We start from the raw sequence: 18250 nt of genomic DNA, 5'->3' as shown, positions 1-18250 counted from the left end.
AAACACACTCTGCAGAAGTTCTCTGACAGTCACAGGCAGTATAAGGATGAAGGTTTGAGGTCCAGTCGAGTGCATTTTGATTTCATCAAAATAACAATCAGAACAGAGCTGTGCTTCCAAAAATATATCTGTCTACTGTGGAAGCTCACTGATTCAACCCCACAGCATGTTAGCTTTATTGTCAGGCTTCAGCCGTTTGGCAGTGACACAAAGCTGATTTGAATCCACACTGTGCAAATGTGGACATGCTGCTGGGACTCTTAGCTGAGATCAGAAACATCTTTATTTACATTTGTAGGTGCAGCATTTTCTTTTCATAGTTACAGTTTGATTCTGAGCTGTGAGGACAGGAAGGAAGAACCGCTTCCTGTAACGCATTTCTCTGTCGTCATCAGAGTGTGGTGATGAAGTCAGTTTTTATGTGTAAAAGTACAGAAACACGGCGTGAATCAAAGAACAAACAGATCAAACTGATTGATCAGCCATCAGAGAAGTCGGATCAATGGAGCTGCTTCTGTTCCTGATGATCCTTGTTTGATCCTGGACCTGAGCTCTCCCTGCAGAGGAGACACAAGACAGTCAGACACACACACACACACACACACACACACACACACACACACACACACACACACACACACAACCCAATCAAACCAACCTTTGACTGTGAGGACTATTGTTTTCTCTCTCACTGAAATGTGATCATTAATTGGGACTCCACAGATGTATCTCCCACTGTCTCTCTCTGTGGGCTGATCCAGGGTCAGACTGAGGTCTCCAGTTCTCAGCAGGTCTTCATTCATCTTTGTTCGGTCTCTGTAAACCTGGTGCTGTTCATCAGGTTGATCAGAGCCGTTCTGATACGAGTGTGCTGTCATGTATTCAGGTTCCTCGCGCCACCACATCGCTTTAGCATGTTCAGGCAGGTTTCCTGTAGTTTTAAAGGGCAGGTGGACAGACTCCACCCCCTCCTCCACCTCCACCTTAAAGACTGAGAGGACAACAAACACAACATGAGCTGTACAGACAGCAGCAGGTTTTCAGAGTGGTAGAAAAAGCTGAAGGATAGAAGCAGATCACAGCAGATGGTAACAGGTACAGAGATGTAGGTAGCAGGTTTTCAAGCTTTTGAAGATGATCAGAGTCTGATGGTGCTCTTTATTTATTTATTTTTGTCCAGGTGCTGCAGCACCTGTGATCCTGTCCATTTGGAGCTACTGTCTGCTGCTTTTGTTTGTGGATGATAAATGTACCATTAAAGAGAAGAAGACTTCAAATAAATTCAGGTTTCTTTACAAAGCACCGTTTACAACAGTGAAGATGACGTCACAAAAAAAGGAGAGCTGAAACCTCCCAATCAGAGGAGCTCCTTGGTAACAGTGAGAAGATCCACGTCAATGAGAAGAAACATCCAATAGAACAAGGATCAGGGAGGAGCAAATATCTATTAAACTATTAAATCCAATTAATCAGTCCAATCAACTTCATCAATACTGATAAAAACTATTGAACTGACTTTGAGTGCTCAAAGTAGAGGGAAAAAGCACTATACAAGAACCATTTACCACTGGAAACAGAAGACAAGATTCAAACCTCTGACCTCTGACTTTCAGCTCTACTTGTTTCTTCATCAGGATGTTTCCCTCCCTGTTGTAGACGGTGCAGGTGTAGGTGTTTGTGTCGTGGTCTGTGGGGTATTTCAGGGTCAGACTGAGGTCTCCAGTTCTCAGCGGTTCTTTATTGATCATTGTTCGGTCTCTGTAACGGTGGTCCTGTTCTTCAGGCTGGTCAGAGCCGCTCTGATACACGTGGACCTTCCTGTTGTCTCTGTCCATCCACTCCACTTTAGCATCTTCAGGCAGGTGAACTGTGGTCGTGCAGGGCAGCTGGACAGACTCCACCCCTGAATCCACCTCCACATCCTGGGGGACTGAGAGGACGACAAACACAACATGATCTGTATGAAGTGAAACACAGTATTCACACAGTTGCCTTTGGTGTGTTTCCAATCAGCAGCAGAAGTGAAGGTTTCATAAAAAGCACAGTGTTCTTATCACATGTCCAGAGTCAAAGCTTTATTTGTTGTCTGTGAAACAGAAACAGGAAGTTCACTGCAGGAAACTCTTAAATCTGTTACCTGGGAGGTGTCCTATAGAACAAGTTGAGGTTTCTGTTCCTGAACTTCCAGGATGTCAGTGAGCATAGACGCAGCTCACTGCTCTCTGAGATTGTGTATGTAGTTATGTGTGTGTCAGCTGTTCCTCTCAATACAACACCATTATGCTGGGAGAACATCACTACATACAGATGGCACAAACTGCTAGAATAGAATGGAATACCTTTATTGTCATACATAATGTAAATTGAGGTAGGAGCACAAAATGAACAGATTGTTTTGTTCGACTCCCTCTGCTCCCACAATCCACCATCTCCATGAGGAGGCATCGCAGATGGAGGCAGCACAGAGAGAGGAGGCAGAAAAGAGGCTGCAGAGCTGCTGAGGTTAGATCACTGTTGTAATCTCCCCCCCGATGCTAATGTTAACTTGGCCTGTTGGTCACTTACATGACAAGGTTAGCAGCCGACAGTCTCCTTCACATTATTGAAGGAGACTTTAACCATTCTGATTTAAAGCCTGTGTTACCCAAGTTCAATCATTTCTACAAGGGAAATAAGACACCTGATAAGGTCAACTCTAACATTAAGCTGGGCTTCAAAGCTGTGCCACTGCCACACCTGGTCCAGTCCAACCATTTGTCCCTGGTCATGATATCAACATGCAACCCCCCGGCTAAACTGCTCCTTTCACATCTAAGACTGTTCACACCTGGCATGAAGGTGCCTCTCAACACCTGCAGTCCTCCTGTTAAATCCAGACAAGGTCTTGAATAATCAGGCCCATCTTATCATAGGTCCTGTTTGCATGACACCATTTCATTTTGATGCATTTCAGCATCCTGTTTACATTTCAGAAACGGTCTTCATTTACACAGAGAAGCTTGAAACACCCCCTAATTATGCTGCTATAGGCCTAGGCTGCTGGGGGGGGGGGGGGGGGGGGGGGGTTTCCTATAATGCACTTAATGTTTCTTTTTATTCACCCCAACCAGATGACTGTCCCTCCCTGAGCCTGGTTCTGCTGGAGGTTTCTTCCTGTTAAAACTGAGTTCTCTTTCCCACTGTCACCAAGTTCTTGCTCATAGGGGGTCGTTTTCACTGTTGGCTTTACTCTCTGTTATTGTAGGGTCTTTATCTTACAATATAAAGCACCCTGAGGCAACTTTTCATTGTTATATAAATACAATTTAATTAAAAAGGGAAATTTTTAGTGGAAAAACATATTGCCTGGAAAATTGGAAACAATGTTGCATTAAAGCGCTGGCATTAGAATTAGAATTCCCAATGATTCAATATATACTGCTCAAGAAATGATAAAACTTTGAAAACGCATCAGATTTCAGTGGGGAAATAAATTGTTGGATATCTGTAGTGATATAGACTGTGTGATGTTGTTTGATGGAAATGAAAATTATCAACCTACAGAGGCTGAATTCAAAGACACCCTGAAAATCAACGGGAAAATGATGTAGCAGGCTAGAACTCAAACTCAAAATGGTATGTGGTATGTGCTTTTATGAATGCCTGACAACATCGGGGCTCCTGCGGGATCTCCTCCCAGATCTGGACCAGGGCATCACTGAGTTCCTGAACAGTCTGAGATACAACCTGGCAGCATCAGATGGACTGAAACATAATACCTCAGAGGTGTTCTACTGGATTACAGTCAGGCAAGTGTGGGGGCAGTCCAGTGGCGGTCCTAGCCTGTTTGGCGCCCTGGGCGAGCATCCCCGCCGGCGCCCCCCCCCCCCCCACACACACACACACAATAGCGATCGCCGCACTACTACACTTGGGGGGGTAATGAGCGACTGCTGTGTGGTGTATGTAGCTTTCTGCCATGGTCTGACAGACAGGCTTTAACAGAAGGTCCCCCCACCATCACAGGCACACTCAGAATTTCTTTTAAATTTTTATTTGAAAAAACATGGAAGAAACTGAAATATTACACAGCTTCTGCTTACCTTTATCTTTGCTTGTTTCTCCTCTTCTTCTTTTCTCTTTTTCCTAAACTGTGCACCTGATGGCTTTGACCTTTTCCTTTCCATCTGCCACAATTCACCACCACCACCGCCCATCCCCAGGGTTGTCAGATCTGACTGACAGTTGCCAGCCCAACACAACAAAACCTCCACTGAAACTCATGTTAATAGCACCAGGTGTGATATATATTTAAATATACAAGCTTTGGGTAACTTGTTAAAATTTTGGCTGCTTTTCACCATATTTGGTAGGTTTTTAGGAAGTTTTTATTGTAAAATTATATATCTATATAATTTTATAATTATATAGAAATATCTATATAATATTCCACCCCAATGTGTTCACAAGCTGCCCAATCTGGCAACACTGCGCCATCCACCAACATATGACCAAACTGTCTAGATTCGTATTTGTGTTATTTTTTTTATCAGGATTCGGGTTCACACAAATACTGTGATTTAATGACCATATTTACAGTATTATAAATGAAATTGGCTTTGTGTTCTATCAGTTGTGTGCATCTAATTTTATTAGACGCACAGATTCATTCTGTGGAACATGGGAGGAAAAAAAAAAAAAAAGAGTCAGTTTTGCATATCTCGCAAAAGTTTTGCGAGATCCTGAGTTACTTTTGCGAGATCTCGCAAAACTTTTCAATATTAGGACATACACTTCGCGTTAATCTTGATATGGCAGTGTCCGTGAGGATGAAAGGTTTGGCGAGAGACTGCCAGCAAAAGTCGCCTTTATTTATAATTCAGCGGTTACTGTTGGCTGTAACCAGGCCCAAACTGTACAGGCATGAATGAATGAACCCGGCTGACAGTCTCACTCTCACGCCATCACTGCTTCACTCGACTCGCACCCCAGGCTGAGAGGAGAAGGGGGCGGGGCAGCGCTGTGTGTGTGACGATCGAGTGAAGCAGTGACAGCGAGACAGAGAGAGAATCCCCCGCCTGCCCTTTTTCTTCTGTTACAACCTGTCTGACCATGGCAGAAAGCTACATGCAATACACAGCAAGCAGAGGGCGCCCATTACCCCACAAGTGGAGTAGTGCGGTAGGCGTTGCTGCGGCGATCGCAATGCGTTGGGGGGAGGGGGGCGGTCATGCCGCCCTAGATGAAATGCCGCCCTGGGCGGCTGCCCATGTCGCCCATATCAGAAACCGCCACTGGGGCAGTCAGTGGTATCAATTCCTTGATCCTCCAGGAACTGCCTGCATGCTCTCACCACATTGTCGTGCACCAGGAGGAACCCAGGACCCCCTGCAGCAGCACAGGCTCTGACAGTTTCATCCTGATTCCTGATGCAGTCAGGGTGCTGTTGCCTAGCCTGTGTCCAGGGTGAACCTGCTCTCATCTATGAAAAAGCACACGGCACAAGTGGTGGAGCTGCCAAATCTGGTATTATAAGGCAATTGCCAATCAGGCTCCAAGGTGCCAGGCAGTGAGCACAGCGCCCACTAGAGGATGTTGGGCCCTCTGACCATTGTTTGGTCAGAGACATTGACACTAGTGGCCTGCTGGAGGTCATTTTTGCAGGGCTCTATCAGTGAACATCCTGTTCCCCTTTGAATAGAAAAGAATGCCTTTATTATTATACAGAATGTGCAATAAGATTGGAGGACATCTCCTCCAATCTTATTGTACATTGTACATAGACTGACCAGTTAACCTAACCAGTAACTGCATGTCTTTGAACTGTGGGAGGAAACTCACACAGACACAGGGAGAACATGCAAACTCCACACAGAGAGGCCCAGGCCGAGGTGGATTCAAATCTAGGACATTGAGGAAGACAAGCTAATTATTTGACTGAGTCCACTGCAGTGACTCCATGGGCCGAGGTTAAAAAAAACTACAAAGGAGCATCAGACTCCAGTTTTTCCAGCGGGCAGCAGAACGTCCTGCAGCAGAGCTTTAAGCTGGTCCTGACATGTGCCTGTGCGTGTTTCTGTGCTGGTCCTGGATCAGTGAGCCACTGTGTGTGTTCTGTTCTTCCACATTCTGTTGTCTCTCTTTAATTCTTCTTTAACTCTCCTCTCGTTGCCAGCACTGAACTCTAATTAGCGAGCATCTAACCAAGCTAGCTCTCTGAGCAGCTCCCAAACAAAAGCAGCTTCATGCGGTGGATAACGTGTGTGTGTGACGCGTTTGTTCTTTGTGATCAGTCATAAATGCACGGTGAAAACACACAGGGTGAGGCAGAAAGTACCGTGCCGCACCGATAGGAGGCAGTGCTCCATCTTCATATAAAGGTAAGATAATACATGTTTTTTTATATTTATTTAAAAATAGCCCCAAAACAATCTTACATTAAGTCTTTTGTTTTTCTTGTCATCATTGTTGAACAGTATGATTAAAGCATGATTAATCATCATTGGAGTCAGTGCCTCACCATCACACACCTCACTGCACTGCACTGACTAACAAAAACTAAACATTAAACCAAAGATAAAAACTAATAAAAACGAGCAAAACTGTTCTGAAAACTAAAATTAAACTATACTGTAATGTAAAATGCAAAAGTATAATAACCCTGCTTCTCAGTGCTTCCCACACATTTACACTCTCTCTATAAGGTGTGTGTATGAGGATGTTTTATAACTGCAAGCATGAATTTAAGACAGTGTGACGGGTTTCCTTAGTTTGGTTCATGTAAATAATGATTTTGAGCTTAACTGCCTCAAACTGATGTCTGAATGTCTGAACTGTTGTTAAAGTGTTTTAGATCAATAAAGTTTTTGCCAGTTTACTTTGTCTGACCTCTGTAACTGCAAACAAAGGATTCTGTACCAAATATTAAGTTCTGTTTTTCTATTGCATCAAATACTTCTTTCATGCAATAAAATGATAATTAATTATTTAAAAGTCATTCAGTGTAATTTACTGGATCTTTTGTCCACTATATATTCATAAACATACTGATGTCATTCATGTCAAATCTCATTCATGAATTTAGATGCTAGACCCTCTGACCTGTATCTACAGCACTGACCTCTGACCTTTCACGTGTATCTACAGCACTGACCTCTGACTTTCAGCTCCACCTGTCTCTTCAGCGGGATGTTTCTTTCGGTGCTGTAGACGGTGCAGGTGTAGATGTAGCTGTCTCTCTCTGTGGGCTGTCTCAGGGTCAGACTGAGGTCTCCGGTTCTCAGCGGGTTTTCCTTCATCTTCGTTCGGTCTCTGTAGAAACAGCTCTGCTCTCCAGGCCAGTCAGAGCCATTCTTATACACATGAGCCGTCATGTATTCAGGAACCTCACGGCACCACACCACTTCAGCATCCTCAGGGAGGTGAACTGTGGTTGTGCAGGGCAGCTGGACAGACTCCACCCCCTCCTCCACCTCCACCTGACAGACTGAGAGGACAACAAACAGAAGATGATCTGTAGAGACAGCAGCAGGTTTTCAGAGTGGGAGAGAAAGCCGAAGGATAGAAGCAGATCAGAGCAGAAGGTAACAGAGGACAGAGATGTAGAAAGCAGCTTTTAAAGCTCTGAGATGATCAGAGGATGATGATGCTGTCATTTTTTATTTTAGTCCATCTCCTGCTTTATATGAATGCCTGTAGTCTGTGGAGCTGCTGTCTGCTGCTTTTCTTTGTGGCTCTAAAATGGACCTTTAAGACATTCCTGCAGTTTAACTAATTGTGTGTCATCTGGCTTCATGGACAGATAAAGCTGTATTTCTCTCTGCTAAAGGTAGCGCCGTTGAGAAACGGTTGCATGACCTCAGACATCTGTCCCCCCCCTGTCTGTGTTATGTTTTTGTTTTGGATGGATGTTCTGTTAACTGCAATTTCCCCATTTGTGGGACTAATAAAGGCATTCTTGATTCTTGATTCTTGATTTCAGTATAACACACATTGTAAAACTACATCATGTCAATGACATTGAGGAGGGTGGGACAGTTATCAATGCATGTCATATTCAGTCTAGAGGCCATAGGCTTTTTAGGAAATCTGTGATTTAGGGTGTTTGACCTGCTTTTGGACTCTTTTCATGCATAACTATGCAAATGCATCTAATTAGTAAATAAGCCATTTGTAATATGTAAATAATAATTATTCAGCATACAGATTTGCTGAGAATCAATGGAATAATATTGAACACAAATGGTCAGCAACTGGGCCCAGTGCGACAAGAAGTGTGGGAAATATGTTATTATGCTGTTATAAGATCATAGCGTGTAACTAGACACAAGAGGAGGACTTCAACTACAGCACAAGGAACAGAGAGCAGGACCGAGTCCACTAAACAGGAGAACAAACCAGAAACAAGGAAACACCAAACAGAACCAGGAACACAGGAAGGCTGAGAACTCAAACAGGATTCAACAGAAAGTGAACAGCAGCCAAGAACTGAACTCAGAAACTGAACTAAGAAGCGTGAGGATAGAAACAATGAAACCAACCAGGAATTACCAGAAAAACTGCAAAATCACATTAAACTAGGAATCAAACAGTAACATCAAATAATTCAAAAATGAAAGTCTTAAAACTAAAAATGCTGGATCATAAACCCAGGACCATGATGATAAGATCCAAGCACAACTGTTTTAACGAGAAACACAGTGAAGAGTGTGAAGACGACTCCCCATGTACATGAACAAACTGGAATCTCTTAGATAAATATGATCCAAATTGTCAACAGTCTCAAAGCTGAACTAATGTTAACTAGTAATTCTTTTCTGACCTCCAAACATACTGAAATTATGTTATTGTTGGCAAAAAAGTGGGAATAATTTATGTGTTTATGCAACAGGCTGCACACAAAGTGCCTAAAGATACATTTTAAAACTGCTTCTTTGTTGAGATCTCCAGAAAGGTTCAGTGTCCCATCTAGTGGACACTGGCAGACACTGCAGGGACATTCAAGCCAACGCAGGAAGGAGCGTGAAGTAAACGGAGTCTTTAGCACAAGTTAGGAAATGTTCACTTTCCAGGATTAAACAGCATAACCGGCTGTAGTTTGCCAGTGAGTGATTTTGAAGGTGACTGAGATTATTGGTTCATTATTGTTATAAATCTGCCACCAGATGATCTACGAAAACAGCAAAAATTGAATTCACTTTTCTTTTAACAGATTCCCGCATCAGAAATTGTTTGCAGTTGTTTTTACTTCCTCTGCTTTCAGGGTTTTGACTATTTTCTAAAATTAAGTAGGAGAAATTTCTCAGAGACGTGAACATGTTGATGGTGTACCCGGGGTTTCAAATATCTGGGAATACCACAAGGAGTAGAAGGAATGCCGTCAGCTCAAACTTGGATTGTTGGACTTTTCCCTAACATGCTCACCTTCATGAAGCTGGATGATCCGAGGCAGAGACAGACACCCTCTCTATTTTTAATTAAACTTTCCTTTATGGTGAAGCTTATAGTTAGAGCTGTGACCCTGAATCCTCCCTTAGTTATGCTGCTCATGTCGGCTTTTCTCTGTAATTATTGTATCATTATTATTATTGTCTTCACCTTATAAAATTAAAAATAGATCACCCTGAGGTGACTGTTGTGATCTGATGATATATAAATTGAATTGTTAAAGTTGTGCTGCTCCTTTTTTTAAATATTTTATACATGTTAGTCTATTTAAATGGTGTCTGTAATATTTGAATATTATTGTTAATAAACCCTCATTAAAATAGACCACTAACTGTAACACTGGGAATGTTTTTCATAATTTAAAATACTGTTTAATAGTTAGATTTAGTCATTTAGGTTTTTTATTCTGTTCAGACTGACTTCATCGAGCATGGAGATTATAGGGAGGATTATAGACAGGATGATGTGAAGGTGACTTCATTCTATGAAAAATAAGCTCATTTCTGGTGTTTGTGCCATCTCACATTATTCAGAATTGCTCATTAACAGGATAATGGCTGTAGCTGATGGTTCGATTCCTGGCTGCTCCGGCCAACATGCCAAAGTACCGTTGGGCAGGATTCTGAACTCCAAGTTGCTTTTTGATGCAACCTTCAGAGTGTTAGATGGAAAGCACTTAGTCATAGAAAGAAGTGCATGTGTGAATGGGTGAATGAGGCATGCTGTATGAAGCACTCTGAATGCTCAAAGTAGAGAAAAAGCGCTGTACAAGAACCATCTGTTTACTATTTATTATGTTTCCTAATATCCTGTTATAATCAAATACATATGTGAATTATTTCCTCTCACCTGAACCAGTACCTTTGGAGCAGCATGGTTGGGCCCCTGCATGTATTTCAGTATCTCGTATTGTTTACACTGAGTAAACCTCAATCACTGATCAACAACTGCTTCATAGAAACTCTGTCCACAGCTCTGACCTCTGACTTTCAGCTCCACTTGTTTCTCCATCAGGTTTTTTCCCTCCCTGCTGTAGACGGTGCAGGTGTAGGTGTCTGTGTCTCCATCTGTGGGCTGTCTCAGGGTCAGACTGAGGTCTCCAGTTCTCAGCGGGTCTTCATTCATCTTCGTTCGGCCTCTGTAGAAACAGCTCTGTTCTCCAGGCTGGTCAGAGCTGTTCTTATACACGTGGACCTTCATGTATGTGTTGGTCCACTCTACTGTAGCATCTTCAGGCAGGGGAACTGTGATTTTACAGAGTAAGTAGACTGTCTCCACCCCTGAATCCACCTCCACCCAAGGCACTGAGAGAAAAAGATGAAGATCATGAGCTGTACAGACAGCACAAACAGCACTACATGAATGTTATGACCCAGTCCTGCCTTTAATTAGTCTTCTTCTGATATGTGGCATAAACTGAACATTTAACAGTAGTTCACTTCCTGTATTATGTGTCAGTGAGCTGATTTTTAGATGTCCCAGTGGAGCTGCTCGGTCACCAAAACACAAGACTGTCCCACTATAGTGGACAGCGTCCTTGTGGGAATATGAGCAGCATTCAGCAGGGCTAGAAAGGCACAGAGGTTTAAAAAAGTGCTGAAACACAACATACCTTTGTTGAGTGATCTTCTTAAATGTACTGCAAGACGCACAATTACACCAAGTGCAAAAGCCAAAACAGCAGCCAAAACAGCCAGCAGAACCCAGGCCTCAGCCGGAAAAGTGTAGGGCTCTGTAAAAAGCCAACAACACAACGAGACTGACATCAATATGGTTTAACTGGTCCAAATGAAAGGACTGGTCTGAGTTCATTAAAGGGTGTCTCACTGATTAAAGAACATGTCAACAGGGTTCATTGATTAACTTAACAAAAACACACAAAATGAACAACTGAAAGAGCAGTGAATACAACATTAGGCTGAGACATGAGGAGGAAGCTACAAAGACCTGTTGAAGTATTTAAATTTATTTTCCAGAAAGCTCAACATGGAGGCTATCTCAGCTGACATAGGGCGAGAGGCAGGGACACCTGTACAGGTCACCAGCCCGTCGCAGAGCCCATGCAAAAGTGGGGAAGACATGGAAAATCCACACAGAAAGATCCTTTTTTAATCTGATTTTGTGTAAATGAATCAGCAGCCCCGGGTCATACTAACTGTGAGAATGCTCAAAGTACAGGCTGAGGAGGAGGAGTAGCAGCAATAAATTTGATTATAGTAGAAGGCGTTCTACAAGTGCTGTAACTAAGGATATAATTCCTTCATTATTATGCTCTTCAATACAATGTGGCAGCACAGTGCAGAGCAGCTACCTAAACTATTGGTGTGCGATATTGGAAGATTTGGTATCGATCCAATACCAAGTAAATACAGGGCTAGTATCGCCAATACTGATACAGATATTTTTTAATAATTATGATGACTTTTCATGACGTTTAAGTGTGCTGTTTTTTTGTGTTTTTCCCTTTGGATCATTAATTAGTTAAAACCCAGGATAGAATTAGGGAAAGTTTATAGTTAAATAGAAAAAAAAAGGTATAAAAAGTATAATACAAAACATGATGAACTGTTTATTTTTATTCACCTTTTCTTCTCGGTTTGCACTGCACTCTGTATTTAATCATTAATTATTATTAATCTCTGGCTCTCTTCCTTTTGTCCTGTCTTTCTCTTCCCTCAGCCCCTCACAGCAGATGACTGCCCCTCCCTGAGCCTGGTTCTGCTGGAGGTTTCTTCCTGTTAAAAGGGAGTTTTTCCTTCCCACTCTCACCAAGTGCTGCTCATAGGGGGTCGTTTTGACTGTTGGGTTTTCTCTGTATTATTGTAGGGTCTTTACCCACAATACAAAGTGCCTTGAGGCGACTGTTTGTTGTGATTTTTAGCAACATAAATCAAAATGAATTGAAAGCTCTGGGCCAAGGTGGATTCAAATGCAGGTGCTTCCTGCTGTGAGGCAGCAGTAGTGATCACTGCTAAACCATGCTGCCCATCTCTTTTTCACTGAAAGTCAAACGATTCACTGCAGAGACGGAGGAACTGTTTCAGATTCAGGAATCTGCTGCTGGCTTTCTCACCTGTAGTGAGAGGGATTCTGTCTCACCTGTCAAATGAAAGGACAAACTAATTGTGGTAAAAAATTAATAGAATTAAGTGTTGGACCTTTGACCTGCAGGTGAACATCTGACAGTCTCGGCTTTTCTCCAAACTCTCTGATGGTGCAGGTGTAGTTGCCGCTGTCAAAGATGTCGGGTTTCCTCAGAGTGAGGCTGAAGTTTCTGGTCATCACAGCGTCGATCTTCATGGATGTTCGGCTGCTGTAACGCCTGTTTTGTTCCTCTCTTGCCTGCTGATGCTGGTGGACGGTTGAAGGACTGAGGTCGTAGCGGCTCCACACCGCTGTGGCGAGTCCTGTTATAAATGGCATCTCACAGGGCAGCAGTACTGACTCCGCCCCCTGGTACACCTCCACAGTGAAGACTTGGTGGGACACTGTGAGGACACACAGACACAAATGTGAATCAGCTGTTTGTGTGATCTGAGCATCACATGAAATTAGCAACTAGTTGCAGTAGATTTTGTCAGTGTGAAAATAATAAGTTAACACCACAAAGTAGGCTGCCTTAACTCCACAATTACATGTTTGATTATTTAACATCTGATTGTTCACTTTCAGGTTGTTTCATATAAATCCTGTTTATAAGCTGCATGAGACCTGAGAGTCAACTCTGAGTCCAACTCAGGACATGCAGTGGAACAATAGAATAGAATAGAATAGAATAGAATAGAATAGAAATTCCCTGTGGTCGGCAGCACGGTCACATGGTGTCATGTGCTCAGCATTTTGTGTTTAGTTCTGTTTTCACTGGGTTTTTCACTGAGCTATTTTCTACTTTAGTTTTGATCTTCCTTATTCATCTTAGTTCTGGCTTTGTCAGTTGTGTTTTCTAGTTCCTTTTGTTCCTGTCTCCCCTGCGTCTGTGTTTCTGTCTTTTTCCCTGTGCCTTGGTCCATGTTTAGTTTTCCTCTGTGCCAGCCCCCTGTGTTAAGTCTGCGTGTACCTTGTTAGGTGTTTCCTGTTTTATACCTGTTTTTACACCCTGAACTCACACACTCACCCACTGTAACTGTGCAACACCCACATCTCTGTGCAATATTATATTATTCATACTGAACAATATCTATCACTCCTATATTGTGTAATATCCAGTATTCATTCACTAGTGCAATATTCATTCACCAAGTGCAATATTCATCATCTTCATTATTATATGTATACACGCATTTACTTTCCTACAATGTACAGATGCACCAATGTAGGTATGTATGTATATATTTTTATACATTCTATTTTTTGTATATTTTACACATTGTTTATTTTCTGTATATCTCTTGATCAAATTGATTATACTAGATTATAATATTTTTATAATATTTCTATTTTCATTTTAGAGAGTTTGATTTTCTGTTACATGGCACTGAACAGGAGTGGCCCTCCAATCTCATTGTACATCCTGTATAATGACAATAAAGGCATTCTATTCTATTCTATTCTATTCTATTTTGACAGTCCTGTGTTCCCTGTGGTGTTTTGCTTCCTGTGTTCCCCAGCTGTTTCCTGTTTTCCCTCGTCATTACCGGTGTATTTATTGTCTGCATTTCCCTCTGTTCCTTGTCACGTCCTCCCCTCATGGAGGTGTGGTTCTGTTCCTGTTTTTGCTGTCTCGTTGTCAAACTCAGTTTCGTATGTTTTGGATTACTTTCTGTAAATAAGGTAATCAGTTTCATTCAGTCCTGCCTTCGGAGTTCTGCATTTGGGTCCACCCTGCTTGACACACCGCTCACACATGACAGAAGGATGCGACCGTACAATGGACCCAACAGACTCAATCTGGCTCGAGTGTCAGCGAGCTGTGAGCATTAACCTGTGAGCTTTAGAGTGGGACAAGCCATGGTTTGATCCAGATGATGACTCTGCATTCTATTGGTACTGCCTCACCCTGGGAGGTCCTGGCTGGGGGAAAGTTCCTTTTCCCCAGCCAGGACAGAATAGAATAGAAAGTCCCTGTGGTCAACAGCACAGTGGCGTGGTGGTTAGCACTACTTCCTCATGGGCTGTCTTTGGTTCGTCTCTTTAGGTCAGGTGTTTCTGATGGACATGTGCATGTGCAGCTCTTGTCTCTGTTCCTGCTGTGTGGTGAGCAGCCTGTTAGTGTGATAACCTCTGACCTTTATCTACAGGAGGTGTTAGGGTTTGTTGCTGACCTTTGACCTGTAGCTGTACAGTTGTCAGTGTGCGTGTGTTTCCGAATGCTGTGACGGTGCAGGTGTAGGTGCCGCTGTCAGAGAGGCGGGGTTTCCTCAGAGTCAGGCTGAAGTCTCCGATCTGCAGAGCGTTGGTCTTCACGGATGTTCGGCTTCTGTAACGTCTGTGCTGATCACTCAGTTTATCACCTGCTCTGCTACGCTGATGTATGATTGGAGGATTGAGGTCGTAGCGGCTCCACACCAGCGTGGCACTCCAAGGTACAGAAGAATCCCGGCATGGCAGCAGGACAGACTCCACCCCCTCAAACACCTCCACACCTGAGGCATGCTGGGAAACTGTGAGGAAACAGAGTAAAAATAATAAACTTGGTAAGAAATGGATCCACCTTTAAAATAAAGATATTGTGATGACTCTGTAGCACCTCTGAATGTCACAGATCATTTCACTGATGTGGACAACTCTGCAACATAAGGTTACATCACTGTTATGATAAATGAAGTTATTCTGAAAAGCAGTATGAGTTCTTTCTGTGGGACTCATTTCCAATCTATATTCATTCAGTTACATTTTATTTATAAAATGTCAAATCACAACAGTCGCCTCAGCACACATTATTTTGTAAGGGAAAGACCCTACAATAATCCAGAGAAAACTCAGGATCAGGGAGGAGCAGCCTGGATCCTGTCCTGACATATGGCAAAGAAACTGAAGACCTAACAGTATTCCCTGAAAGCCCCCTCCTGTCTGATCATTTCTTAGTAACATTTACATTTGCTTTAATGGATTACACAGCAGTGGGGAATAAGTTTTATTACAGTAGAAGTCTTTCTGAAAGTGCTGTAACTAAGTTTAAGGATCTAATTCCTTCATTGTTATGCTCTTCAGTGCCAACACAGTGCAGAGCAGCTACCTAAACTCTGCTCCCAGTGAGGTCGATTAGCTTGTCAATAGTTTTACATCCTCACTGCGTACGACTTTGGATACTGTGGCTCCTCTGAAAAGGAAAGCTTCAAATCAGAAGTGCCTGACTCCGTGGTATAATTCACAAACACACAGCTTAAAGCAGATAACCCGAAAGCTGGAGAGGGAATGGTGTCTCAGTAAATTAGAAGATGCTCATTTAGCCTGGAAAAAGAGTTTGTTGCTCTATAAAAAAGCCCTCCATAAAGCTAGGACATCTTACTACTCATCATTAAGTGAAGTTAGAGGTGAGGAGAGAGAGACAGAACAATAGAGTCAGAGATTAATAATGAAGCTTATTCATAAGTTCATGTAAGATCTGTATTGTTACGCTGAGAGCACAATTAGATCTTACTGAAGCAGCACATGTGGTTGTTTTAACTTCTATGTGACTAAAATTGAGTTTTTGCTCCAAAGAGAGGAGAACGTTTACACTGCAGTGAATGAGAGATGAGGAGGGTACACCTGACACTCTGAGGCTGCTGGTTTAAATCCTGTAAGTGTCAGATCTTTGGAAAGGACGTTTTCTTAAAGAGCATAAGCAGAGCTACAATATCAAGTATAAACTGTTTGGATAGAGTAACGATTGTGGGAGTAAAAAAAGCTGAAAGTATTCAGTAAGTTATGATGTCACCACTCTAACAGCTTCCAGTACACACCAATACAAACGTCAGAAACTATGAAAAGTTCATCAAACTTTAACTATTGAAAAACCATCAAAGATATCAACAAACTGAATAAAACCTGAACAGCTCAAAGTCTTGGGACGCGTTTAAAGTTTGATTTTTTTCTCTCCCTCAAAGTGTGCTGAAGTAGTTACATCTCAAAGTAGGGGGGGTCTGAGAGGCTTTGGAGCTTTCTCCATTCATTTCAAAAGCAAAACATGAATACTTTAAAAAGTATAAAGGTTACAAAAAAGAAACATAATAGAACGATTCTCCAGGAAAAGCTGAACGTTTTGATGCAGAACGGTTTGTGTGGCACAAACGGTGCTGAAGGACAGCACTGATGTATTTGACAGCATTCACATTAATAAGGATCATACAGATCATCACATAAACACCACACAGTGAGACTTTGTGCCTGTTTGATGCTCACAGTGAGCTTCTTACCGTCCACGAGGAGCAGGAAGAGCAGCAGCATGTTGATCGTCCTGTAGGAACTAAAGGAGCACGAAGAGCTGCTAATATGCTTCTGACTGGATGAAGACACAAACAGAAAGCTCACTTTTTATTTTAAGGAGGAAGTGAGCCATGTGACATGAAACTGAGCAGAGTGAGGATCATTGAAACCACAGCAACCACCTCAGTGCTCTCATCACGGCTCATCAGCACACTGATACTTATTAAATGAAGAACCAGCATGAATGGGTTTGTTTTTAGAGCACATTAGCTGTTAAGGTGGTGTGGTGTCTGTACTGCTCTGCTAAACTATATATGCATATATGGTCTCTTTCTCTTAGGCTTTATTCATTTGTGTAAAATAAGTAACATGAGCTTGAACATGAAGGCTTGGCCTCAGCTCAAAGAAAGAAGAATGCAGAGGGCCTCTTGCAGGTCTCTGGCCTTCCATATAAGGGACACATATGTTCAGATATAGGATGAAGTTGTTTTCTTAACCATATATGGAAAGTTAGGAGTATGGAGGTTTTGACCACCTCTATATAATCTGTGTGATCTCTTTGTTCGGAGAGCTAGGGCGATTAGAGACTTACCCTCTCCCAGGTCGCAAAGGAAAGCGCCTGTTTTGACACTGTCTGTTTCGTTGCAATAAACTTTTGTATATATGCATTAAAACTTTGTCAGCGAGGATTTTTTCCCAAGAACACATCACTGAAGACACCTCAGTGGAAATATGAACTCTACTCTTTGTTCCTCCTTTCTTGTGCAATGGGGATTTTTAAAAAGGAAGTTTGAGGTTCTGCCAGTTTTAGCTGAATTTATTTAACTCATAACACTGCTGTAGAGCTGAACTGTTTTGGCAGTTGCAGCTTGCACAGAAGGATGTTATTGTTTTCTGACTTCAAAGTTCTTTCTGCTCAGCAGAAAGAACTTTGAAGTGTGATAAATAACACTTAAACCACCGACCAAAAGACCCAAATAAAACCTCAAAAAGTCCACAAACTCAAAAACGCCCCGAACATGAACCTGAAGTGTGCACTAAATAAAAGTGAGACCCCCAGACATGAATATGAATAGATATAAAAACAAAATGTAAACGAGAGTAGATATAAGAAGCCTCAAATCTATCAATCTAATCTAAGCATACAGTGCACATTTTTATTTTGTGTATGTGACCCTATAGTCGTAAATAAGCTAAACTAAAAAAATAATAACTGAATCTCAATATCAGAGTAATAAAAAATCCCCAACGTATCCACATCCTCATTTCCTTCCACACCTCCTGGATCCCAACGTAACACAACCTTTACTACATTATTACAAAGTATTTGCAGACTATAATATATTTCATATACAACATTTAATCTGCACAAATTCCCAGATCTAATACTCATTATAGCTAACAAGCTATCTGATGCAATAAGTAGATCTTGATTATTTCCTTCTGCCCGCTGTAAACCCAGCATTAAGGCCACCAA

At 42.1% G+C, this 18250-nt stretch overlaps 1 protein-coding gene across 1 annotated transcript; it reads right to left on the bottom strand.

The window, feature by feature from the left end:
• Positions 1-465: 465 nt before the first annotated feature.
• Positions 466-16794, bottom strand: LOC115775637 (butyrophilin-like protein 2). The gene is made up of 7 exons (XM_030723107.1): positions 16697-16794; positions 14688-15076; positions 12585-12914; positions 11039-11158; positions 10407-10730; positions 1601-1930; positions 466-557 (listed from the first exon to the last, which is right to left on the bottom strand). The coding sequence occupies exons 1-7, from the start codon at positions 16792-16794 to the stop codon at positions 466-468; spliced, it is 1683 nt and encodes a 560-aa protein (XP_030578967.1).
• Positions 16795-18250: the final 1456 nt, after the last annotated feature.

The sequence above is a fragment of the Archocentrus centrarchus genome, unplaced genomic scaffold (genome assembly GCF_007364275.1).
Source record: "Archocentrus centrarchus isolate MPI-CPG fArcCen1 unplaced genomic scaffold, fArcCen1 scaffold_24_ctg1, whole genome shotgun sequence".
In the NCBI taxonomy this organism is placed as follows: domain Eukaryota; kingdom Metazoa; phylum Chordata; class Actinopteri; order Cichliformes; family Cichlidae; genus Archocentrus; species Archocentrus centrarchus.
Note: the sequence above shows the minus strand (reverse complement) of the source record. Positions and strands in the feature narration are given on the sequence as shown.